This window comes from Gorilla gorilla, chromosome 1 (assembly GCF_029281585.2).
Source record: "Gorilla gorilla gorilla isolate KB3781 chromosome 1, NHGRI_mGorGor1-v2.1_pri, whole genome shotgun sequence".
NCBI lineage: Eukaryota > Metazoa > Chordata > Mammalia > Primates > Hominidae > Gorilla > Gorilla gorilla.
Genome location: NC_073224.2, coordinates 228,007,001 through 228,033,750, shown reverse-complemented (window position 1 = coordinate 228,033,750; position 26,750 = coordinate 228,007,001). Strand labels below are relative to the sequence as shown.

At 52.5% G+C, this 26,750-nt stretch overlaps 1 protein-coding gene and 1 pseudogene across 3 annotated transcripts in view; both read right to left on the bottom strand.

Annotated features, from left to right (window-relative positions):
• Positions 1 to 1,424: 1,424 nt before the first annotated feature.
• DHRS3 (dehydrogenase/reductase 3) overlaps positions 1,425 to 26,750 on the bottom strand; it is a 50,582-nt gene continuing 25,256 nt past the window's right edge. For all 3 annotated transcript variants that reach the window (XM_031007146.3, XM_019011341.4, XM_019011338.4), the window contains exons 2-6: positions 11,382 to 11,525; positions 10,152 to 10,271; positions 9,577 to 9,815; positions 4,838 to 4,963; positions 1,425 to 1,939 (exon numbers count right to left, since the gene is read on the bottom strand). In XM_031007146.3, the coding sequence (XP_030863006.1) occupies positions 1,855 to 1,939; positions 4,838 to 4,963; positions 9,577 to 9,815; positions 10,152 to 10,271; positions 11,382 to 11,525 (714 nt within the window). In that variant the 3' untranslated portion in view covers positions 1,425 to 1,854. The remainder of the gene's footprint in view (positions 1,940 to 4,837; positions 4,964 to 9,576; positions 9,816 to 10,151; positions 10,272 to 11,381; positions 11,526 to 26,750) is intronic.
• Positions 3,473 to 3,573, bottom strand: LOC115933362 (uncharacterized; annotated as a pseudogene).

The following is a 26,750-nucleotide window of genomic DNA, read 5'->3' as shown; positions in this document are numbered from 1 at the left end:
TGTGTTTTTTTGGTCTTCAGCTGCCGCCAAGTGGCATGGATAATGAAGAGTTAAAATGTTAAGCCTGGGGACTGACCTCCATTCTAGGTACTCATTCAAGAGTGGCTACAGGCCGGGCATGGTAGCTCATACCAGTAATCCCAGCACTTTGGGAGGCTGAGGGAGGAGGATTGCTTGAGCCTAGGGGTTCAAGACCAGCCTGGACAACATAGCAAGACCTCTGTCTTTACGAAAAAGAAAAAGAAAACAGTTGGGCGTGGTGGCATGCACCTGTAGTCCCAGCAACTCTGGAGGCTGAGGTGGAGGATTGTTTGAGCCCAGGAGGTTGAGGCTGCAGTGAGCCGTGATTGTGCCATTCCACTCCACACTCCAGCCTGGGTGACAGAGCAAGTTCCCATGTTTAAAAAAAAAAAAAGAAAAGAAGAAAAAAAGCATGGCTATAACCGTGACTTGGCATTTCTGCACATAGACCAGACTGATGATCACCTGAGCTATGTCTAATATTCTCTAAGCTGGGAGGTTTCAGCCTGAGGTTTGCACGTAGGTTAAGACTTTATGTGACTCTTGGGGAAGCTTCTGGGTTGGGTCAGAGCTGTGACCTCCTTCACCTCCCGGGGACCTTGCCTGCTCTCCTCCTGCCACATTGGCACTCATCTGCAAGAGCTGTATGGAATGGAGGTTACTTGATATGAAATGACATGGCCCACTTTCTTCCCCGCTGCCCAAGGTGAGGTTTATTAAGCTTGTGGCAGCAGGGAGCGTGCACCCTGGAGGAAGCAGGGGGCCTCTCTACTAGGTCATTTTGGCCATGACTTTGCCCCATTGATGGAACCTGGGCCGATCTCTTCTGCCACTCCAGACCTCCCCCTGCCCCTGTGATCAAATGGGACTCGGTCTGTAGCACCCCTCGGCACTGGCCTTATGGTGAGGAGTTGTCACTGTGTTTCCGGTGACTTGTGATCGATCCTTTCCTACCCAGATTATTGGCTTCTTGTACTAGTGGTCTTCTCAGCAACGTTCCCCTCTCTGCACCACACACACCCTAGGTAGACAGTGGGTGCTCCATAAACACTGGTTTTGCTCTCCTGAGTTGGTGGCCTGGAGGCTGGTGGTGCCATGGCAGGACAGAGGGCATCTCTAGCTGTGGCCAGCTGTCTGCAGACTGGTTCATAAAGGTCACACCAAGGAGACAAAGCGGCTTCAACCCATGGCTGCTGGGAAGGGCCTGGTGGAGCTGGCGAGGAACCCGGCACCCCTCTCTGCCCCTAGGCCTGGGCTCCACTTTCTCTCCTGATTTCGGCCCCCTTCTCTCCACCCTTGGCAGTTGGGGACCTTGAACTGACCAGTTCTCTCTCAAAGGATGGAGTTTTGTGGTTGGGACTGGCTCCCTCCCAACTGCCCACGGAAGATTTGAACAAAGGAAATCACAAAAGCCATCTCTCTTTATTTTTCATTCCTGCCGTTCAACCAGTTTGTGCAAGCTGAGGATGAGTGGGTTTTGGAACGGGAGGCAGAGCATCTGGGGACAGACCCTCCTGGAAATGGTCTATGCACACTGCTGAGGCTGGTTAGACTTGAGAAGCAATTGACAATAAACTCTACAGAATTGGAAATGTACAAAAGTGTCAAGGTGGCTTGTGGCTGTTTTCCTGCCTCCCTGTGGGGGTCAGTTACACCCATCAGTCCTGTGCAAAGGTCCTGGGACTGGCCCAGGGGCAGCCGGATTCTTCGCTGGGGACAGGAACTGTCCTGCTCACCCAGCAGAAGCATGCCAATGGACAGGTGCTCGGGTGTGTGCCCAGGTGCTGTGGCCCCCAAACTCCGTGGCTCCTCAAGCATGTCTTCATCCTGTCTCTATGTCCGCCCTTTGAAAGTGTTCATGCAGGTGTAGGTTCCTGAGAATTTGTGGATCTCCTCGAGTGCAGCCTGTGGAAGTATGCTGGAGTTGGGAGGAAGAAAAGAAGATAGTGATGGTTAGCGGGGCAGGATCCAGGGGCTGGGTCGCTGGTGGCCATGTGAGACGGGGCAGCAGAGGGCTGGTTCCTGAAAGTGCTCCCCACACCTCCAAGCCACACACCAGTTTCTCCCCAAACCCCCACCCTCCCCAGGGGAAGAGCTTTCAAGTAAGTGGATAAGCAGCTGTTAAAAGGGCAGGGGGAGGCTGGGCACGGTGGCTCATGTCTATAATCCAAGTACTTTGGGAGGCCGAGATGGGCGGATCGCTTGAGCCCAGGAATTCAAGACCAGCCTGGGCAACATGGTGAAACCCTGTCTCTATAAAAATATACAAAAATTAGCTGGGCATGGTGGCATGTGCCTATAGTCCTAGCTACTGGGGAGGCTGAGGTGGGAGGATGGCTTGAACCCAAGAGGTGGAGGTTGAAGTGAGCTGAGATTGTACTGCTGCATTCCAGCCTGGGTGGCAGAGCCAGACCCTGTCTCAAAAATTCTTTTCAGACTGGGCGTGGTGGCTCATGCCTATAATCCCAGCACTTTGGGAGGCCAAGGTGGGTGGATCACCTCAGGAGTTCGAGAACAGCCTAGCCAACATGGCAAAACCCTGTCTTTACTAAAAATAGAAAAATTAGCTGGGCGTGGTGGCGGGCACCTGTAATCCCAGCTACTCGGGAGACTGAGGCAGGAGAATTGCTTGACCTGGGAGGCGGAGGTTTCAGTGGGCCGAGATCGCGCCGTTGCACTCCAGCCTGGGTGACAAGAGTAAAACTCTGTCTCACACACACACACACACACACACACACACACACACACTCTTTTTAAAATATATATTTTAAAAAGGCAGAGAGTGAGTGGTCAGAGCAAACTTTTTTTTTAATTTAAAATTTTTATCTTTTTCCTAGATCCTGAAACAGAGCTCATTTTTTTATTTTTAATTTTTGTGGGTACATAGTAGGTATATATATTTATGGGGTACATGAAATACTTCGATACAGGCATGCAAATGTATAATAATCACATCAGCATAAATGGGGTATCCATCACCTCAAGTATTTATCTGTTGTGTTACAAACAATCCAACTATACTCTTTTAGTTTTTTTCTTTATTTTTATGTTTATTATATTTTTTTGAGACAGAGTCTCACTCTGTTGCTCAAGCTGGAGTGCAGTGGTGCGATCTGGGGTCACTGCAACCTCTGCTTCCTGGGTTCAAGCGATTTTCCTGCCTCAGCCTCCTGAGTAGCTGGGATTACAGGCATGCGCCACCATGCCCGCCTAATTTCTGTATTTTTAGTAGAGACAGGGTTTCGCCATGTTGGCCAGGCTGGTCTTGAGCTCCTGACCTCAGGTGATCTGCCTGCCTCGGCCTTCCAAAGTGCTGGGATTATAGGCGTGAGCCACTGTGCCTGGCCCTTTTAGTTATTTTTAAATGTACAATTAAATTATTAACTATAGTCACCCTGCTGTGCTATCAAAGACTTGCTCTTATTCGGTCTATTTTTTTGTACCCATTAAAAACAAATGATGGTTAGATGCCACTAAGTAGGTGACAATGGCTTAACCTGTCTGTGCTCCTTGTCGAGGGGAGTGCTGACCTTCTCTCCCTTCATACAACACACTTTCAAAACCAGGCTCTTAGCATCTTGGTGCCCACAGGCAGCTCAGAGATCCATCGATCCCAACTGCCCCTGATTCCACAAAGATGACGGTGTGGATCTGAGGAATCAGGTTCGATTTGGGTGTCACATCCTCCGGGGAAGCGTCCTGGGCTCACCCTCAGGCTTCTCCTCGTACAACCGGAGTTCCGGCGCTTCCCCAGCAACCCCTGGTGTAGTCCCCACCCGTTTACTTGTCAAGCCTGTGGGGGCCTTCATGGCGGGTATTTCATCTCTGATCCCCAGGCCCTCACATGGGCCCGGCACAGAGAGGGCCCTCAGGTTGTTTGGTGACTCAAACTGAAGGGTCCTGGCCCACTCTAAGTACAAGATGAAAAAGGTTCACTTCCAGCTGGAGCAATCTGGAAGGCTTCCTGGGGGTGGTGGTATTAGAGTTGAGCTTTGCTTTCTCCTGGGGAAGGTGAGGAGGGATGCAGTTCAGAGAATGGGGAGCGGGGTGGCTCCTGCTTCCTGTTCAAAAGTAGTTGTGGGGAAGGTTGGAAAATGAAGGCTGAAGGCTTACTGTGGAGAGCGCTGAGGTGTTCTAGACCAACTTTTCTCTAGAAAGCTCTGGAAGGCTTCTAAGAAGCTCCCCTGAGGTGGAGGGTGGCAGCCTGACCTCAGTGAGGACCTGAGCCCCTGATCAACTAGGGGCTCCTAGAGACGGCTGAGGAGCATCTCAGACCCGAGGTCAGGATGGACTGAGGGAGGCCGAGGTGTGGCCTGGATGCCCCTGGGTGCCCCCTTCCCTGTGCCTCTGAAAGGGCTTTGAGTTTGGGGAAGAGAGGGCTGATCGGGCTTGCTCCTCAGTTTCGAGGTTTCTGTGCCCTGCATGTGTTGGGGCAGCCCCTCAGCTGGGGCTCACCATGTCCCAGCAGCCAGGGCAGAAGCCAGGGCAGCCTGGCAGAAGCCAGGGCCTCGGCCTCCCAAAGTGCTAGGATTACAGGCGTGAGCCACCGCGCCCGGCCCTGGCTTTTAATTTCTAATATAGTAAATAGCGATAGCTACAACTCACATTAACAAAAGCTCTTTGGGTTCCTCCATACTTTTTAAAACTCTAAGGGGCCCTGTGACTAACAAGTTTGAGAACTGCTGCCCCACAGTAAGTACAGTACATCAGCAGCAAATGTGCCAGCACTCCTCATGCTCATGCCCGCAGCAGACATGACTAATAGATCACATGCGTACTTTCCCCTGACCCAGAGTGTTCTTTCCCAGCCCCATACCTTTTCAAGATAACGAGGGCATGCATTGTCCATGGGAGGAGGAGGAGGGCCTGGTTGAGCTGCACAGCTTCCACTGTCCTCCGGGCCACCGTCTCCGGCTTCAGTGGGGGAAAGAGGTTGGGAAACCTGAACACAGGAAGAGACACAGTGGGTTTCTCCTGGAGAGGCACGTGCTTATCTGGAAGTCTTTATGAGGCTGACATGTCTGGGTCACCCTTTGGCTTTTCCTGTCTGAGAGATTCGAGGCCTGCTTGGAATACTCCCTCTACCCCACACTCATCCAGGTGCCACATTCCCTCACTCCTCCAGGCACACAGGGGTCTCTTCTTGAGTCAAGGACTTCTAGCCCACCCACTGGGGACCCACTCTCCCAAGCCCTCCAAGGGCTCCCAGTGCCCTAGGGCTTGGCCTTTCCATGGCCCTGCGCAATCTGGGCCCTGGTTGTCCTTCTGAGTCCTTTTCCCTACACTCTGCTCCTTCAGGACAGGCCCATTTCTGTTCTTGTCACATCACACGCTCGGGTCAGGGCTTTTTGCCAGCTCTCTCAACGGCCTGGCTCTCTCCTCCCAGCTCCTCCTTTGGGAGACATCTCAGGCCAGTCCATCCAAAGCGACCTCTGATCCTGTCCCCTGCTAATTTCCTTGACCGCGTTCACCCCACCTAGGAAGGCCTTGCTTTTTGGGTTGTTTCCTTGTCAGTGGCCTGTCTCCCCAATCAGGCAATGAGTTCCATGAGGGTGGAGGCCTGGTCGGTCCTGCTCCCCTGCATCTAGCACAGCATCTGATACATAGTATGTGCTCAATAAATACTTGAAGGACTGAACACACTGACGACTTGCTGCTTCCCAAATGTGTCCTGCTCATTCCGTCTGGAGGCAGGGGCTTGGCTAGCGATGGCTTGGGCTCAGCTTGCTGGTTCACTAACTCATTCATTGATTCACTGATTCAAAGATTTGCACAGTGCTTTCCATGCGATCTCAAAATGAATGAATGAATGAATGATTGCATAAGCAAACATCAGGGGCTTCTCATGACTATTTAGAAGCATCTGACCCTAGACCCAAACAATGATGATGTTCCCTAAGTGCCAGACTCATGTACAAATTATTCTCCCGATTTACAGATAAGGAAACTGAGGCTGTATTGAGTCAGCAGGGTGCTAAGGATTCAAACCTGGCCAATGCTCTATCACCTTTGTTCACTGCTCTTCCTGCCCTTCCTGGATCTATAGGTGCAGGGCTCATGTTGCTGGCTCTGACTCCAATCCCACAAAGAGTTTGTGATCCGCTCTGGCACCAGGAAGATTAAGGGTGATGAATCACCCAGGTTTGATGTCATTCCTGAGCAACAGGCAGCCCTTGGACTCCTAGAGGGAGCTTGGCCTCAGAGGGCACATGGATCTTACCCCCTGCCCTGTAATTCCTTTGTCATCACGATGGTGATTCTTTTTTTATTTTTTATTTTTGAGTCCAGGGTCTCACTTGATTATCCAGGCTGGAGTGCACTGACGTGATCACAGCTCACTGCAGCCTCGACCTCCCTGGGCTCAAGTAATCCTCCTACCTCAGCCACCCGAGTAGCTGGGACTACAGGTGCACACACCATGCCCAGATAATTTTTATATTTTCTGTAAAGATGGGGTTTTGCCATGTTGCCCAGGCTGGCAACTCCTGGGCTGAAGTGATTCCCCTGCCTCAGCCTCCCAAAGCACTGGGATTACTGGTGTGAACCTAGCTACCACGCCTGGCCATGATGGTGATTCTGAGGCCCACAGCCCTGTGGTCAAGAGGGGCCAGACTCTGCCATTCTACAGAGATGAACGTGTTGAGGCAGCTCACTGATACTGGAGTCCTACAGGTGTCGTGGGCGGTCTGGATTCTCTGGCTTCCACCTGTGGCCTGGCCTGTCTCTTGGGAAAGGGAAGGCAGGATGGACAGACCAAAGTTCATGGGCTTGACGGGAATCCTTCTTGGTAAGACCCCTGCCAGGGAAGCCGACAGAGGAGGCCTCAAGCACGTCTGTGCACAGGATTTTGTCCTTCCTCTCCACGTGTGTGGGATGGGGACACGGGGAACTGGCACAGCTATTAACTCCCATGGAAGCAGTGCAAATTCGTGGAAGAAGCATGCTCAGCTAGCCAGTTTCAAGCTGTGTGGACTTGGGCAGGTAACTTTGCTTCTCTGAGCCTCAGTTCCCTCATCTGTAAAATGGGAATAAAAGCTCTCTTGCAGGGTTGCTGTGAGGGCCAAATGCAGCAGCACTTGTAAAGTGTCCAGTGGTTCTAGGTGGTTCTATGGCTGGAACATCAAAGAGGCTCAATTGGCTGGGCGTGGTGGCTCACACCTGTAATCCCAGCACTTTGGGAGGCCGAGGCGGACGGATCACGAGGTCAGGAGATTGAGACCATCCTGGCTAACACGGTGAAACCCTGTCTCTACCAAAGATACAAAAAATTAGCTGGGCGTGGTGGCGGGCGCCTGTAGTCCCAGCTACTTGGGAGGCTGAGGCAGGAGAATGGCGTGAACCCGGGAGACGGAGCTTGCAGTGAGCCGAGATGGCGCCACTGCACTCCAGCCTGGGCGACAGAGCGGGACTCCATCTTAAAAAAAACAAAACAAAACTGCAGACTGCCACTGATGCACTTCTGTCCGGTATGCATTTATTGAGCACCTTCTGTATACTCAGATGAAAAGAAACCAAACCAAAACCCATGGGGGAAAAAGCCAACAGGAAACATTAGTAGCCATTAGTCTAGACTCCTCGAAATTCAGAATTGATGACAATTTGCATGCAAACCAGGTGGTCTGCTAGGAAAATAAATAACATGCATTTATGAAGATGTTTATTGTTAGGAAAAATAATAAAAGCAGCAGCTCCTTATTGAGCATCTAGTATCCGGGCTTTGCACTAGATGTGTTACATGTATTATTTCTAATTTCCTGGGCTCAAGCCATCCTCCTGCCTCAGCCTCCCAAAGTGCTGGGACTGCAGTCATGAGCCACCAAGCCCGGTATTTTTGATTCTCAACAATCAACACCGCACTGTCCCGATTAATAGTAACTAAGGCGTAATGAGTGACTCCCACGTGGCATGCACTACACTAAATTGTCTCACTGAATTCTCCTCATGACCCTTCCATGTCATCCTCAATTTTGGAAGCAGCTGAAATATATAATCAGAAGGTGAAGCACTGTACGCTGGATTGCAAAAAACCAGGGAGAATAGTATTTGAGTAATTCCCGGTTTTCATTCATCGATGACGTCATGCCCCTACATGACTGCACATCATTAAAGCGCCATTTATTGGACACTTTATATGTACCACATATGGTGTTCCCTGCCAGATTCCACTTTGTCCTCACTGCAGAACTTATGATGGAGACATTCACGCACCCCATCTCGCAGATCAGCCACAGCAGTAATTAACGGGACCCAATGTCACAGAGTACATCACAGCTATGAGGGAGTCACCACCCCAGGTGGCATGAGCTCTAGACCAGTGGTCTCCAGTGGTTTGGAGGAGGAGTGGTGGGACCTCCCTATTACTCATTTTAAATTGAGCTACGGCCAGGCGTGGTGGCTCACACCTGTCATCCCTGCACTTTGGGAGGCTGAGGTGGGTGGATCACCTGAGGTTGGGAGTTTGAGATCAGCCTGGCCGACATAGTGAAACCTTGTCTCTATTAAAAATACAAAAATTAGCTGGGTGCAAGCGCACGCTTGTAATCCCAGCTACTCGGGAGGCTGAGGCAGAAGAATCACTTGAACCCAGGAGGTGGAGGTTGCAGTGAGCCGAGATCGTGCCACTGCACTCCAGCCTGGGCAACGGAGCGAAACTCCATCTCAATAAATAAATAAATAAACAAACAAATAAATTGAGCTATAATTTGCATATAACAAAAGGTATACATCTTAAGCAGACAGTTTGATTAACTTTCACGTATTTAATGACTGCTAAGATCAAGAAGAGAGAACATTTCTGAAGGTCTTGCTAGTTCCCTCGCCTCCCTCCCAGGTTATACCCCCAGCCCTCCAGGGGAAGCCACGGGTCTGATTTCCATCACCCTAACCCAGTTTTGCCTGTTTTGGAACTTCATACAGGTGGAACCAGGCAGAATGCACCCTACGTCTCAAGCTCCCTTTGCCCTGCACGACGCTGTGGAGGTGCATCTCCCTCATTTGACCTTTAGACGCATCCCGCTGCATGCCTGTAGCTCTGGTAGTTTCATATAAGCTCCCTGAACCAAGCAGCGGGACCCTCCCCATTGTGGCATCACTGCCTTGCAGACCAAGAACCAGGTAAGACAGCATCAAACAGAGGGTAGAGGCTCCTTGGCGACTTTTTGTTTTGAGACAGGGTCTCACTGTGTCTCCCAGGCTGGAGTGCAGTCGCACAATCACAGCTCACTTGCAGCCTCAACTTCCTGGGCTCAAGCAATTGATCCTCCCACCTCAGCCTCCCAGATAGCTGGGAATACAGGTGTGCATCACCATGCCCAGCTAATTTTTTATTTTTTTTAGACATAGGGTTTCTCCATGCTGCCCAGGCTGGTCTCAAACTGGATTGCTGGGCTCAAGCGATCCACCTGCCTTGGCTTCCCAAAATGCTAGGATTATAGGTATGAGGCACCGTGCCTAGCCTGATTTTTATATCAGAGCTCTTTCTGCAGTTGGCTGACTGAATGGCTTGGGGAGGCAGGTGAGAAGGCTGGTCCCAAGGTGGGTCCCCTGCTCACTGACCTGACTCTCATGCCCTGGAACATCTCAGTGCTGGTGTGGAAGGGCAGCACTGTGGTGGCGCTGACTCCCGGACAGTCCAGCAGCCCCAGGGTCAGGCTCTCCATGAAGGCGAAGGCTGACGCTTTGGATGTGCAGTAGTCGATGGCACCGGGGATGGCAGACAGTGCCAGCACGGAGTTGAGGCACACGATGTGGCCATTCTGCAGCTCCAGCATACGTGGCAGGAAGGCCTTGGTGGTCTGAGGGCAGATGGGGTGTCAGGGTGGAGCAGCCGCAGCTCTGACAACCCCTCCACCTTTCTTTCGGGGAGAACAGCCCACCCCGGACACACATGATGCTCTAGGGTCCGAGCCTTCCTGTGAGGGAGAGGGCCGAGGGCTCCCTGCCCCAGGACACCGAGCGTATTTCACAAAGTCTGATGTGTCCTGGAGCTGGTCATTCGTCTTATCCGGCCACCTCGTTCGTGGACATCCCTGCTGGCCTGAGCCCAAGCCCTGGCAAATCATCCCCTCCCCTCCATCCTGCCTGGGCTCCCTGCACGCCCGGGGCTGGCTCTGGCCCCGGATAGCCCTTACCCAGAACTGGCCCAGGGTGTTGATGTGTTGGGACTTGAGGAGGGCATCATCGTCACTGTCCATTAGGCTCTTCCCATGGACCACGGCGGCATTGTTCACCAGGATGGTGATGTCACCCACCTGCAGGCGAGAGGGAGCCACGGGGCCATGAGGGCAGCCAGCCCAGGGCCAACGATATATGTTTTTTGTTTGTTTGTTTTTGAGATGGAGTCTCACTCTGTTGTCCAGGCTGGAGTGCAGTGGCACCATCTCGGCTCACTGCCACCTCCGCCTCCCGGGTTCAAGCGATTCTCATGCCTCAGCCTCCCAAGTAGCTGGGATTACAGCCTCCTGCCACCATGCCCGGCTAATTTTTATATTTTTAGTAGAGATGGGGTTTCACCATGTTGGCCAGGCTAGTCTTGTTCTGACCTCAAGGGACCCGCCCGCCTCGGTCTCCCAAAATGCTGGGATTACAGGTGTGAGCCACCGCACCCGGTCCAATATACTTTTTAAAAGGGATATGGCTTACTCCTAAGTGAATGAGTAATTTCTGAGTCCATTTATGATCAATCAATTGATGTGTTATTTACAAGTTTTTCTTAGATATTCCTTCCCGCAGGCCACTTTCTGCCAGCCTAGTTCCAGTTATCCTGCATACATAGAGGCCCAGCAGCCACCTGGCCATACCACCAGCAGCCACAGGGCCTGGGGAAGAGAACTGCCTCTCTGAGCGCCAGTCTTGATTTGTGAGATGGGGCTAATGCCGCACCAGGACAGTTCTGAGGAGGAGAAATAATTTATGGCACACACTGTACCTGGCACACAGCATATTTATAATAAATGAGTTTACCGCGACATAAAAACAGTTAACATTACCACGGGCCAGACAGTCAGGGTGGGTTTCCCTCTCTTGGAGGTCACTGATATATTTAGCCCAAACAGATGATTGGAGTCAGAAGGATTTTCCCAGAGGCCAATGGGACATTTGCCCCACCACGGTCCTGGAGAGAAACCCACACGGTCTACATTTCCAAGGGAACAACAGATGATTACGCCTGTTACGTAATCGACCCTAATCCCTGCCTACGTAACTAGGGCCAGCTTCATGGGAGAGTCCCCAAAGGTGCCCCGGGCAAAGCCATTCTGCCATAAGCAGAGCTCTCTTCCAGGCCACATGAGAATGTTCTCTTTGCCCGGAATTAGCCTGTGGTCAGCTGTGCTAGGAATAGACCCTCCCAGGCTACGGACCTTCTCCCGGACAGCCTTGGCCGTCTGGTACACCTCCTCCCGGTTGCCCACATCACAGATGAAGTAATGGCACTCAGTGCCCATCTGCCGGATCTCCTCCGTCGTCTCCTTCAGGCATTTCTCAGTCCGGCCCCAGAGAACAATCTGGAAGAAGAGAATAACAACGCAGAACAAATGGTCATTAAGCTACAGTGATGCAACAATTGCCACCAGAAATTCAGGATTTAAAGTCATTTGTCTTGAAATGACTGGCCTCCCTGGTTCCACCCAAAGATAAAGAACACAACATAGATTAATAATATAACTTTTGTTTTTTTTGAGGCAGGATCTTGTTCTGTTGCCCAGGCTAGAACGCAGCAGTGCGATCATAGCTCACTGCAGCCTCAAACTCCTGGGCTCAAGAGATCCTCCCACCTCAGCCTCCGGAGTGGCTGGGACCACAGGTGCATGCTACCATACCTAGCTAATTTTTTAAAAAAAAATTTTGTAGAGTAGGGGTATTCTTATGTTGCCCAGGCTAGTCTTGAACTCCTGGGTTCAAGCAATCCTCCCACCTCGGCCTCTCAAGTGCTGGGATTACAGGTATAAGCCACTGCCCCCAGCCAACAATATAACTTTTTAAAGGGATATGATCTACTTTTAAGTGAACCAGTAGTTTCTGAGCCCACTTATGATCAATCAATTGATGTGTATTTACAAGTTTTTCTTGTATATTACTTTTAGCAGGCTGCCTCCTGCCAGTGCAGTTCATTGCCTGCAAATGTAGAGGCAACAGCAGAGCTCTTTATGCACAATGCTCCAGAATACTCTCCATTAGGAATCAGCTGGCTTCACCGATTAGGTCTAGAGCCAGGATTATTAAGACCAGCTGGTAGCATAGATGGGACCATTCCAGCCTCAAGGTTCACAGGAGCTAAACCGAGCCTCCCATCTAGCTGCAGTCACTCCCCTAAGGATATTCTGGAAGGGCAGTGACGAGGCTGCCACTGAGAAGGAAGCATGGCCTCACCCGGCAGGTAATAAACATGGACTCATTACGCCAGAAGGTGACCTTGGCAGGACCACTGAGGGTTTGGGCAAATTTATGAATGGCCAGCCCATAAAAGGCTCAGAAGAGAAGCCTGGCTAATTCTTAACCTTGACCTGACGGAGGACGATGCACCTCCCCACGATGTGTCACTGGGGTCAGTGAGGCCTCTGTTGGTAAAAGGGCCTGGAGTCGGATGACAGGGGGACCAAGAGCCCTAACTAAGAACCAGCTTCACCAGCACAGAGGGAGAAAGGCAGGGGGCTGAACACCGCCCAGAGGTCAGAAGCAGAGACAGGAAGAGCCGAAAGGGTTCTTGGGAATTCGTCCGGTGGGCTTCTATTTTTGTTTCTTTTCTCTTTTATTTAAGACTATCAGTGAAATTCCCCCTTAAAAAAATATCCAACGTGGAAACCCCAACGCGTGAAACCTAGAAAAGGAATAAAACACCTGACTCCATAATATTTTCTTACTCTAAAGGTTGCTAATGAGGACAAAATGGCTGCTTTGGGAAGGTAAACGTTTTAAACCGGGGGTTACAGATGGCGGCTCCAATGACATCAGACCCAGATCCAACTGATTTCTCTATTTTGCTTTGTTACACGGTATAGAGAAAAGTCACACTGATAAGGAGTTGCTAATGGTAACCGTTTATCCGCTGCTCACCTTGAAATCTCAGGACTGTCACTTAAGCAGAGAGGGCACAAAGCAGGCCTAGCTGGCGGCTCTCAGAAATTCCGGTATTCTCCAATGGAATCGATTTTTTAAATTAGAGTTTTAAAAGCTTTCAAAATATTTTACAAAAAAATAAGTGTTCTCTAAAGCCCAGTTTGAAAACCCCACTTAGTCTAGCCACTTTATTTTAATTAAGGTCTTGAAATACAGGAAGGGCTTAACAAGTGGGTCCTGTCAGTTCCTCTCAATGACAATACAAGTCCTTCAAAGGCAGATGGACTGCAATTAAACAGGCTCCAAGGGACACTTTCTTGTCTGTTGAACTAAAAACAGAATGTGTTCCTCCAGGAGAAGCTGGGAGGTTCAGTTCATGGAAAAGAAAAAAGACAAACATTTGTTCCAGGCAGGCAATTTGGTGTAGGCCTCCTCCACTCCACTGGACCACCCCCGCCTTGCCTTGCAGCCATTGTCATCCAGGTTCCTTTATTCCTCCCTTATCATCCTGTCTATACAGCCATCCATCCATCTATCTGTCCATCCGTCCACTCTCCCGTTCACCAGTCCATCCATCTATCCACCCCACTCCATCCATCCATCCCTCCCTCGTCTACCCAACTCCATCCATCCATCCATCCCTCCCTCCCTCCCTCATCTACCCTACTCCATCCATCCGTGCATCCATCCATCCACTCACCCACCCCACTCCATCCATCCATCCACTCACCTACTTCTCCACCCATCCATCCATCTATCCATCCCTCACCTACCCCACTGTACCCACTGTACCCACTCACCTACCAACTCCATCCACTCATCCACTCACCTACCCCATTCCATTAATCTATCCACTCACCTATCCCACTGCATCCATCCATCCATGCATTCATCCACACACCTACCCTACTCCATCCATCCACTCACCCACCCCACTCCATCCATCCATCCACTCACCTGCTTCTCCACCCATCCATCCATCACCTACCTCACTGTACCCACTCACCTACCCAACTCCATCTACCCATCCACTCACTTACCCCATTCCATTAATCTATCCACTCACTTACCCCACTCCATTCATCCATCCATCCATCCACCCATCCATCCACTCACCTACCCTACTCCATCCATTCATGCATCCATCCATGCACTCACCCACTCCAGTCCATCTATCCATCCATCCATGCATCCATCCATCCACCCACCCATCCATCCCTCACCCACCCCACTCCATCCATCCATCCATCCACTCACCTACTTATCCATCCATCCATCCATCCACCCACCCATCCATCCCTCACTCACCCCACTCCATCCACCCATCCATCCACTCACCTACTTATCCATCCATCCATCCATCCATCCCTCCCTCACATACCCCACTCCATCCATCCATCCATCCACCCATCCATCCACTCACCTACCCTACTCCATCCATTCATGCATCCATCCATGCACTCACCCACTCCAGTCCATCTATCCATCCATCCATGCATCCATCCATCCACCCACCCATCCCTCATCTACCCTACTCCATCTATCCAACCATCCACTCACCTACCCCACTTCATCCATCCATGCATTCATGCATCCATCCATCCATTTACTCACCTGCCCAACTCCATTCATCTATCCATTCATCCACCCACCCACCCACCCATCAGCCCCACTGCACCCATCCATCCATCTGGTTTCTGAGTATGTCAGCCCAAGGGAGAGGTAATCATTGGTTTCCATTCTTCTGTTCTGGTCCCTGCCTAACCCCATCCTACCTCTGGCTCCTATGTGTAACAGGACCATGGGGCTTGCACAGTCCCCTGGGGTCTGGCTGAGGTAGGGAGAGGTGCCTCTGGGGGCCCTAAGAATTGCTGGGCAAATTGACAGAGAGGAAAGCTTAAAGCTGGGGGCTTGCAGGAAGGTATAGGGTTCAGATATCCGTGGGGACAAGTGGTCACCCCAGCACTGTTGACCTAGCTGGAAGACCACCCTGGAGAGGAAGTGGAGCAGGGCTGAGGGAGAAGGAATGAAGGCTGTCTCCCACTGTCTTCCGTGGGCCAGGAAGCCCCCCAGGCAGGGCCCTAACACTTGGCTGTTTCCTTTCAAGGGTCTGTTGAGGGTGCCCCAGGCGCGCTGGGGAACCGGCCTCACCTCTCCCTGGCACCATGATAGGTTTGCCTTTCTGCCTCCTCACCCCCCCACCCCCCAGGCCCCAATTCTATCCCGTTCACATCCCAGTGCCCAGAATAGCACGTTCTGTTTGTTGAACGAATGAATGAATGACAGTTCAGGTACACAGGTGGACGGGGAAGGGAGGTGTTTTAACTTCTCTAAGAGGAGAGACCACCCATCCCCTTGGCTAAGCCATTTAGGGCCCCAGAACCTTACACTCAAGTCCACCTGGGCGCCCCAGAGCATCAGCACCGTCCTGGCTGGGCCTTGGGTGAGGAGCAGCTTTCACAGGGCAAGGCTTCAGTCTCAGACGGAGGTGAGGCTCTGGCTGCTGTGCTCATGCCCTGCTGAGCATCCCTGTGCCAGGCTCTGTGTGTTTTTGTAACTGGGTTTCTGTAGTATGTCTCTGTGAGTGTGTGTGTGTGTCTGTGTGGGTCTCTATGAGTGTATCTGTGAGTGTGTCAGTGTGTCTGTCTCTCCGTGTGTCTGTGGGTGTCTCTCTGTATGAGTGTATGTGTCTGTGGGTGTGTGTCTGTGTGCGTCTCTGTGTGTGTGTGTGTCTCTGTGTGTCTGAGTGTGTGTCTCTGTGAGTATGTGTGTGTGTGTCTGTGGGTGTCTCTCTGTGTGAATGTACGTGTCTGGGTGTCTCTGTGTGAGAGAGAGTGTGTGTCTCAGTGTGTCTCTGTGTGTCTGTGGGTGTCTGTATGTTTCTGTGTGTGTGTCTGTGTATCTCTGTGTGTCTCTGTGAGTGTGTGTCTCTGTGTGTGTGTCTCTGTGAGTGTGTGTCTCTGTGTGTCTCTGTCTCTAAGTGTGTGTCTCTCTGTGTCTGTGTGTGTCTCTCTATGTGAGTGTATGTGTCTGTGTGTCTCTATGTGTCTCTGTGTGTCTGTGTCTCTGTGTGAGTGTGTGTCTGTGTGTGACTGTGTGTGTGTGAGTGAGTGTGTAGCCATGTGTACTATTGTGTTTCCTCAGGTCCTTGGTGGATGCTGGGAGTCGCAGGGAAGCGGGGCTGGGCACCTTCCATCTTAGGAACCGGTAGCGTCTCTGAAGTGCTGGGCTGGCGCCTGAGTGAGCTGAGTGGAGGGAATGGGTCCCTTTGCCTGGTAGGTGCTGCCCTGTGGAGCTGCCCCAGCCACTGTCCCTTCCTGGCTCCTCTTCCCCCTCCAGCCTCCTACCCTGACCCTTCTGGGGAATCTGCGTCACTGACCAGGTAACTGGCAGATACCGCTCTGCAGGCCGGCCCAGGTGGCTCCTGCCAGAATTCCCTGGAGGTGACCTGCACAGCTGACAGGACAAGGGTCCCACCCAAGGCCATCATGAGCATGAGGACTGGGTGGGCGGAGGCGGGCGTCTGAGGGTATGTGGGTTGGGGGCCTGCAGAGGGGACTGATTTCTGAGCCCTTGGAACCAGTGCGGATGCCTCTTAGTGAACTCGGGACAGGCAGCAGCTGGGAAGGCCAGAGGCCTGGAATTTACTCTTAAGCAGGGTTTATAGAATAAGGGCTGGGGTGGCTCAACACCTCCAAGGCCTCTCCTCTTCCCTCCCCTCTGGGGCAAATGGTGAGCTTCTGTCCCCTTCTCTCTCCTAGTGACTGGTAGGGGGAGGCAGGAAGGGGAGAAAGACCTCTGGTCTCCGGGGCCCCGGGCTGTCCTGCCTTTGCCCAGAGCTGCTCTCAAGGCGGCTATAACCAGACAGATTCCTCAGCAGCCCTCTGCGCTGAAGGCTGTCATTATCCGTGGTCACAGTGGAGAAAACCGTGGCTCAACGGAGTTAAGTAACTCACCCCACGCCACCCACTGTGAAACAGGATTTGAACCCAGAGCCTTGGCCCTTTGCAGAGGCACCCCTAAGCCCCCAGGCACGGTGGGGTCGTCTGAGCTTTGAGGGTTCCACTCTCCTCACATGCAACCCCATGCCCTGCGTTCATCCCCACCCAGCCAGCCTTCTCCTGCTTCCTCTCCTCCAATGTCCACAACAGCCCCGTCCATCCAGCACCACATGGACAGCCGGCTATGGGCTGGGGTGGTGATCCAACAGAGAATGAAGCAGATGTAATCCTACTTCAAGGAACCCACATTCCAGTGGGGGAAGGCAGAGAAGGAACCAGAAAACAGTCAGTCACAAATGACAGTAAGTGGGATAAAGAATAAACAAGAAAACCTCATTTGCATCGGGGAATTGACAAGGTAACCATATCATAATTTTAAAGATAAGGAGACTGCAGTTCAGAGAGGCTAAGCAACTCGTCTGAGGTCACACAGCAACTGAATAATGGAGCTGGGATTTGAACCAAGGTCATGTCCAGCTCCACAGGCTGTGGGGATTGCACCACCACTCACTGTCCTGTAAGAGAAAGCACATCTCCTCTCTTCAAGGGGTCCTGTGGGGATTAAGCTGGCAGAAGCTGGCACCCACTAACTAACTGCTCAGTACCCACTCCCTGTTGGTATTTCCCGTGCGGAGGAAAAGCTGAGAAAATGATAGCACTGCCTCTGATACACCCTCTTCACTGCCTCTGATACACCCTCTTCTGCAGGCTTTAAAATGATAAGTGTCACGACATGGAAAAATGCTCAGGAGTCTAATGTTCAGACAAAAGGGGTGCAGCACTATTTGAATAAGATAATCTCAACTCTAAACTTTTTTTTTTTTTTTTTGAGACAGAGTCTCACTCTGTTGCCCAGGCTGGAGTGCAGTGGCGCAATCATGACTCACTGCAGCCTCCATTTCCTGGGCTCAGGTGATCCTCCCACCTCAGCCTCCCAGGTAGCTGGGACCAGAGGTGCAAGCCACTACTCCTGGCTAATTTTTATATTTTTTGTAGAGATGGGGTTTTGCCATGTTTCCCAGGCTGGTCTCAAGCTCCTGGGGCTCAAGTGATTCTCCCACCTCAGCCTCCCAAAGTGCTGCGATTACGGGCATAAGCCACCAGGTCACTGGAAGTCAACAGGCTACACAGAGATGGGTGTCTCAGGCAGGATCACAGCTGACTGTCGTTTGCTTCTTTATATTTGTATAAGCAAAAAATATCTCTAAAGAATAAGGATTGTTACTTATGATCTTAAAAATAGAAGGTGGGGCTGGGTGTGGTGGCTCAGGAGGCTGAGGTGGGAGGATCACTTGAGCCCAGGGGACAGAGGCTGCAGTGAGCCAAGATCTCACCACTGCACTCCAGCCTGGATGACAGAGAGAGACCTGGTCTCAAAAAAACAAAAACCAAAAAACAAAACAAAACAAAACAAAAAACAACAGAAGGTAGAGTAAAAGCTTCCCCATGGATCACTCTCCAAATAGATTCTTTACACACAGGTAATGTCACTCAGCCCTGTGGGTCCAACCCCTTGTCCCCCAGCCCCCGAGTGGTGCTCTTCGGGGGCCCTCGTCCATTGGCAAGTGACTGTCTATTCACATCTCTCTTCCTGTTGTTGAGTGAGTAAGGGAGGGAGCCTGCCAGGGGATCCACAGCTCCCAGTTTCCACTCGCTCATTACACAGTGCTCTTGGCCCTGCATGTGCTGTCACGGCCATTGGGGTCTATATCCTGTCTCTTAGAGGACAGGGACTAAATCTCCCAAATTCAGGTTTCTCCTGTGTCCCTACCTGGTGCCCGGCCTGGGCTGTTTTTCTCTGTTTCAAATGCCAGGGCTACTTATGGACTCCTATTCAACCTGCAAAACCCTACTTGAATGCTCCCTCAGTTCTAAAGCCTCCCTGGCTGCTCCTTCCAGCCTCCCCACAACAACAACAGCACCACCACTATATAATGGCTAAATCTGTTGAGCAGTTGCCATGGGCCAGACACTGTGCTGAGTACATGGATATGTTTTCTTCTTTAATCCTCACAACCCCTCGAGGTGGGTATGTTTACCTTCTGCATTTAATAGGTAAGCCGCAGACAGATAGTGACTCACCCAAGGTCATGCAGCTCATAAGAGCAGATCAGCCTGACTCAGGATACCCATTCCTCACTGCTAACACTAGTCTTTTTTCAACCTCCACTAGTGCACAGATGTGAGCATGCTGACTGATTGGTGAACACCCCTGCCTCTCCCGTGAGCGTGCAAGGTCCTCCAGGGAATCTTATTCATCTCGTAACCCCAGCATCCAGCATGGGCCAGGCACAAGAGTAAAAGCTCAGCTAACATCATCACAAGACACCAGCCCCAGGAGGACACCGAGTGCCCCTTCTCTACCCAGCCTTGCCTTCCTAGCCCAGAGGGGCGTGCACTAATGCTGGACTTGGCTTTCATTCCTGGAGTTCAGCTGCAGCGCACCCTCCCACCGGCGACATGAGCCGGGTGGTCTCTGGGTGCGTCCCAGGAGGAGCATCTGTTTATAATTGGCAGCCCCGGAAAGATCTGAGACCCTGGGCAGGTCTTTGGCAGGCCAGCTCATGTCCCATGGGCCCCATGTTTTGGAGCTGGATCGGTGCTGACTTGGCTTCTCAGAGGGAACGAAAATACCCACCAGAGACCCCAAACCACAGCAGGCTGGGCGGTGGGGTGGGAAGGTCACAGCGTGGAGGGTGCACAGCTCTCTGCTCCTGGCCTCTCCAGTAGGAGGCTGTTAATAAAAATCCATCCCTGTGGTCAGATGAGAATGAGCAGGCAAGCAACATCTAGCTTTTAAGACATTAAGGTTAGAATGGGGTGCTAGATAGCAGAGGGTGAGTGTGAGCGTGGCATAGGTTCCGACTGGAATTTCCCCCTTTCACAACCCTGTCTATTTCCAAAAGGAGAGACCCTTTCTCGAGTAGAGCAGCTTAGAACATGGGCTCTGGAGCCAGACTGCCTGGGTTCAATTCTTTAACAGTTATGAATTAACATGAACTGAACCTCTATGAATTAAGGTTTAAAATATCCACTCTTTTTCTTTTCTTTTCTTTTCTTTTTTTTTTTTTTTTTTGAGATGGAGGCTTGCTCTGTGGGCTAGGCTGGAGTGCGGTGGCGCGATCTCGGCTCACCGCCTCCTCTGCTTCCCGGGTTTGAGCGATTCTCCTGCCTCAGCCTCCCAAGTAGCTGGGATTACAGGTGTGCGCCACCACACCCAGCTAATTTTTGTATTTTTAGTTGAGATGGGGTTTCACCATAATTCACCAACATGGTGAATTACAGGTGTGAGCCACCGTGCCCAGCCTAAAACACCCACTTTGAAGAGTAGTTGGGAGGATTAAGAAAGGGCACAATAAATGCCAGCTGTGGGCTGGATATGTTGGCTCACGCCTATATTCCCGGCACTTTGGGAGGCCGAGGTGGGGGAATTGCTTGAGGCCAGGAGTTCAAGATCAGCCTGGGCAACATAGCAAGACTCTGTCTCTGTTTTGTAAAAAGCTAGCTGTCATTATTATTATTATTATTATTATTATTATTAGCACAGCAACAGAAATAGATCCCCCTTTGCAGTAGAAGATCCACATACCCTGTTGGGGAAACGGTTGCCCGGAAGACCCCATCTGGTCTCCACCTCCATCTGACTGCCCTAGGCACAGCCTTGACTGGGGCAAAACCACAGAATCTTGCTATTTCTTGATTCCATCCTTCCACCTTACTTAGAAGGCCCTCCTCTGTCTACGCCCCCAAGCCTGAGAAGGTAGAGACCAGCTGTCAAAACTGTCCACCTGCAGAACAAGCTGTGGGGGGATTTCTTAGGGAGGAGAGGTTTTCAAGCAGAGCCCCAAGGAACTCTGGGGGTTCTGGTGAGGAGCCTCTGGAGGTGCTGAGGGTGGGGTGGGGAGCAGGCAGACATCATTCCAGGCTTCTCCTCACTCCTGCCCCAGTCACCCAGAGTGGTGACACTTTAGGTTTCTAGAATAGTCATTTCTTTTTCTTTGAGATGATGTTTCACTCTTGTTGCCCAGGCTGGAGTGCAGTGGCATGATCTTGGCTCACTGAAACCTTCACCTCCCGGGTTCCAGCGATTCTCCTGCCTCAGCCTCCCGAGTAGCTGGGATTACAGGCGTGCGCCACCACGCCCGGCTAATTTTGTAATTTTAGTAGAGACGGGGTTTCTCCATGTTGGCCAAGCTGGTCTCGAACTCCTGACCTCAGGTGATCCACCTGCCTCGGCCTCCCAAAGTGCTGGGATTACAGGCGTGAGCCACTGTGCCCGACCTAGAATAGTCATTTCTACAAAGACTCTGTCGCTAAAAAAAAAAAATAGTTGGAATGTGACTCTGAATCCGCAGCCTCTTCCTCCCCAGCACAGCCCTGGAAGGAAGCCTGCTTTCTCCGAATGGACCCCAGTGGGATCCCTCTAGCTGTCACCCATTGAGAGTGCTGGCCTGTCACCCGGGCACACCCAACAAGCCTACCAGCCCTTCTGCTTCCAGTGCAGATCCACACTGATCACACTGATCAAAACTGATCCACAATGATCAGGTACCGACTTCCAGCATCTCCTTCCCAGACTTTCTAATCCCTTCCACCTTTTTTTCTGGGAGGCCTGTTTTCCAGACTCTATACAATCCAGTCTGCATGCTGTCAGGTAAAAGGATGGGGACAGAGACATTGCGCGATTCTGTGGTTTTGTCCCACTCAAGGCTGTTTCTAGGGGAGGAGACAGACATAGAGCTTCAGAAGGGGTCTTCCAGGCAACCATTACCCCAACAGGGTTCTGGATCTTCCATCAGCAAGGGGGATCTATATCTGTTGCTGTACTAATAAAAATAGAGACAGCTAGCATTTATTGGTGTAGCCCTAGGTTCATTACAGGTGCCCCACGGCTGACCCCAGGAGGTCAGAGGTGACAGAAGCCACTGGGCCTGTCAGGGACTTTGGCTAGGTCCTTATGTGTCATTCCTGTTCCTGCACTGCTGGGCTGCTGAAGCCTAGGCAGGTCTCTCCCACGTAGCCCTGCGAAACAGGCTTTCCCTGGCTCCAGGCCCCTGTTTTGGCCTGCCGAGAATGTTTTGGCTACCGCTGGCTCAGCTGTTGGGGAGGATTGTGATGAAGCTCCTCAAATTAGATCAGCCAGCGGTGTCGCCCTCCCACAAGTCCCTGACCGCAACCTGGAGCAGGGCAGAGACTTCCTCCAGGCGGACGTCCAGCCTGGAACTGGCCTGCTTGGGAGGCACAGGAATGACAGTAGCTCTGACATGCACGTGGGGCTCACTAGCTGGCCACGCTGCCTCAGCATGGGTGCCGTGGGGCGTCTAGTCCTCTGTCAGCTCAGAAGGGCTCATACCCGAGAAAACTGATACACGAAGGGGCTATGTAATTCCAAGCGGTAAGCGGTAGAGCTGGAACCTCAACTTATGCAATCTGTGCCGTTGGCCACTGACTTTACCTGCGGGAGCAAAATGACCCCACGAAACAACATATTCATTCAGTGCACAGCTACAGTGAGCGGATGCCATGTCCAAGGACTGGAGAGAAAGGCGTCCACCTCCCAGGGAACGAGGGAAAGGTGCGGTCATCATTCGGTCTTGATGACCAAGTGGTTATGAAAGGCATGGCAGAGATGTTCCTTGCCCCTCTGCGAGGCCACTGGGGCTCTGATGGGGCTCAGGTGGGAGGACAGGTGAGGACAGAAGCTGTTCTGAGCATGGGTCAGCACAGTGCCCAGGGCTGGTGTTTGCTGTGAGGGGGTATGGGGTTTGCCTGGAGCACCCTTGCTCTCCAAGTGGGCGGGGTGGGACTGTGACAAGCACTCACCGCCACCACAGTGAACAATCTGTGGACCTTTACTGCACGCTGGGTCCTGCTCTGGGCTCTTAGACTGAATCCTCTCGGCTGCCTGGGGGTGGTACAGTCAGCTGATTAGTGTCCCCTGAGAAGCTGAGTCCAAGTCCTAACCCTTGGTACCTGTGAATGTGACCTTATGCTGAAAAAGGGTCTTTGTAACTGAGTAGCTGTAATTGAGTTGGGGATCTCAAAGTGAGATCACCCTGGGTTAGGGTGGGCTCTGAGTCTAAGGACTAGTGTCCTCATGAGAGACAGAAGAAAGACATACACAGAGGAGAGGAAGGCCGCGTGAAGATGGAAGCAGAGATGGCAGTGAGGCGGCCACAAGCCACGCGATGCCAGGAGCTGCCAAGAGCCACCAGGAGCTGAAAGAGACAAGGAAGGATCCTTCCCTAGAGCCCGGGAGGGAGTGGGGCCCTGCTGACACCTGGAGTTTGGACTTCTGGTACCCAGAAACGTGACAGCAGCTCTGGTGTTTTGGGCCACACAGCTGGTGGTCATTTGTTGTGCCATTGACAGGAAACTAACACAAATGGGCTCCATTATCCTCATTCAATAGAGGAGGCCAAGCGAGGCCCAGCCCCAGGCTCCCGAGGCTGAGAGGTGACAGAGGCTGCGTCCCCTCCACACCACTCCCTGTTTTCAGATGCCAAGCTCTTTTTAACCTCCGAAGCCTCTTCACTGTCCCACATTAAGTGTTTTCTCTCACTGTATGCCCACTCCACCACGCACCCTGTCAGCCTGACCTCTGAAATCCAGAGGCTTCTCACCACTTCTCGCCACCTCCACGGCGCCTTGGGGCCCTGCCTCAGCGCCCTTCACCTGGAGCACAAGTGGACCCCTCACCTGGTCCCAAAAGGTCACTTGGCTCCTACCTTTGCCCCAGGGCCCCTGCCTCAGTCTGTTCTCAACACAACAGCCAGAGATCCTTCTAGAATGTGTCAGACCACATCACCCTGCTTATGACTACTGATGGCTGCCCATCTCACAGACTGGAATCTAGTGTTTACTGGGATCGCAGGCCCTTCCTGGTCTGCCCCATCCCTCGTCTCAGCTACTCCCTCCTAGGTCTCAGCCCTGCAGAAGCACTGGCCCCCTCTACCTCAGGGCCTTTGTACTGGCTGCTTTCTGTTCTCTTTTCCCAAGTATCCCTCTCCTTGTAGGGCACCCTCTTTTCTTTTTAAAAAATTATTATGATTATTATTATTTGTAGAGACGGGGGTATCACATTGTTGCCCAGGCTGGTCTTGAACTCCTGGCTTCAAGTGATCCTCCTGCCTCAGTCTCCCAAAGTGCTGGGATTACAGGAGTGAGGTACCACACCTGGCCACCTTCTCACAGGTTCTGCTCAAGTGTCTCTTTACCCAAGAGGTCTTCATGTAAAATGCCCCAACCCCACAAACACCAGCTCTGATTTGATTTACAAATCTACCCTTCTTTGATTTCCTCCTTCCCAGTTGCTGAGACAGGCATGTCTCCCCCTGTGATGAGCACCTAGTGTTCCTGAGGACACTCCTTCAAATGCTAAAACCACGCCCTGCCAAGAGCCAGTACGTGACAACTGGGCAGTCTCCACCTCATCCCTGGGTGTGATTCTTGCGAAACTTTTTGGTTCTGGGACCACTCAGAAAACTCTCCAGGGAAACAATCACAAAAGCTGACTCCGGGCGGGCAGAACACTGCTCACTCCCAGCCAGAAACCCACGGGCTGATGTTTCTTTTCACAAACATCCACAGCCTACAAGACTGGCCAGGGGCTCCACCTCCATCTGACTGCCCAGGGCTGCACTTGGCAAAACACGGAGGCAGAGAAACTCAGGCTAGAGTTCATGGCTGACGCCTCACAACCTTTGCCCTTTTCCCCCACTGGACCTCTTGCTGGAAAGTGCTGGGTGACCTTGGGGTGGGGGTGCCAAGGAGGGGAGGGAGGAGCCAGCATCTACAGACCACCCTTCCCTCACAGCACACATCTCCAGATTACTGTCCACCGGGGTGGGATTCAAATTTGGACAGTCTAAGTAACTCATGCAGGCTGCACTACTAGAAGTTTCAAAGCAAGGCTCGGACTCCAAAGGGAAGCTCTTTTAACAACCCTGTCCTGCCTCATTCATTCATTCATTCATTCATTCATTCATTCATTCATCCATTCATTCATTCAAGGACTATTTGTGGAATTGTGTGCACCAGGCACTTTGGAGGCCCTGGGATCCAGCGGGGAATACATTTATCTCACTTGCGGAGTTTGCTTGTGTGTAAGTCCGGGAACGATGAGCATGAACACTTGTTCACGTGAACGAATGACTGTATAGTAAGTAGTTTTCTAGCCACTAGAAAGTGCTAGAAGTGCATGGGAGGAACACATAGCTTTGTAGGGGGTTGGAGGGAGTGATTATGGGGTGGGAGTGGTATTCAGATGGTGGGGGAAAGGTGCAGGGAAGTCCTCTTGGCTAAAGTAACATTTTGGAAGAGACCTGAGGGAAGTGAAGGAGGGAGAGATACAGACGCGTGGAGGAAGAGCATCCCTGGCGGAGGGAAGAGCTGGTGCAAAGGCCCTGGGGTGGGAATGAGCTTCCCCAGCATGGAGACCAGTGTGGAAGAGCAAGCGGGAGACACCAGCCACAGCAGGACTTTGAACTCTATTCTGAGATGGGGTAGATTGGGAGGTTGTAAGGAGAAAAAAGCCTCTGACATGAAGCTGGAAGGGGCTGGGCTGGGATGCTTAGGTGATGGGAGAAGAGGGATTCTGGACGGTTGCAGAGCTGGGTGCTGGAGAAAGTGAGCTTCCCAGAGGACACCAGAACGTTTGGCCTGAGAAAATGGAAGAATGAGGTTGCCTTTCCCTGAGCCCCAGCGCCTCCCTCTCCAGGAGGGTTGGCTCTGGCAAGCCCCAGGTGTGCAGGAAGAGAATCCCAGGTCCCTTCAGCTTCCAGAACAATTGGTTTACGCAGAGGGAGGGGAGGGGAGGCGGTGAGCGAGAAAGCAGTTCCAGGTGGCAAGGGCAGCTCCGGGGGAAGAGGCTGCCCCAGCGCCTGGGACCCACCTAGCGCAGCGGGGGTGAGCCCAGTTTCCAATAACAAAGTGCCCGGGCCGTCCCAACCCTGGCCCTGACAGCTAACGAGCTGCAGCCGGCTCGGTGCGCGGCCGGGAGGCCAGCCTGGCTCACATGATGGCGTGAGGGGGTGGCAGGAGGAGCCGCCAAGCCTCAGCGGGTCGGGCAGGAGGCTCCAGGAAGTCTTTCTGAAAGTGGGCCCAGGGGCGGGCGCGGGGCGGGGCCGCGGGGGTCCCGGGAGGGGCTGGGCGGGGCTGCAGTGCCGGGTGGGGATCGGGCTGGGATCCCAAGCGGCGGATGGGAAAGGGGTGGAAAGGGGATGGGAAGGGGCGGGAGATAGATGGGGGGGTGGGGGCGAGGCTGGGGTCCTGGGTGCAGACTGGAAGGCGACTGGGTGGAGCGGGTGAAGAGGGGGCCAGATGGTGTCCCGGGAGCAGATAGGGAGGGCTTTGCGGGGAAAGCGGGGAAACAGGTTGGGGTCCTGGGCCGGGAGGTGAAGGAAGGCCGAGGTGCGGTCAGGGTACAGATGGGGGGCGATGGGACAGGCTGGGGGCTGTGGAGAGGAGCTGGGTTGGGATCTCGGGTGCAGATGGGGAGGGGGCAGGGTAGGTGGCTGCAGAAGGGGGCTGGGTTGAGGTTTCAGGTGCAGACGAGGAGGGGCTGGGCGGAGGGGGTGAGGAGGGGAGCCGGGCTGGGGGCCGGGGCGCTGCTGGGGTCCCCCTCCCGCCCCGGGACCGTCCGCTCTTGCCCAGACCCGTCGGTAAACAGAC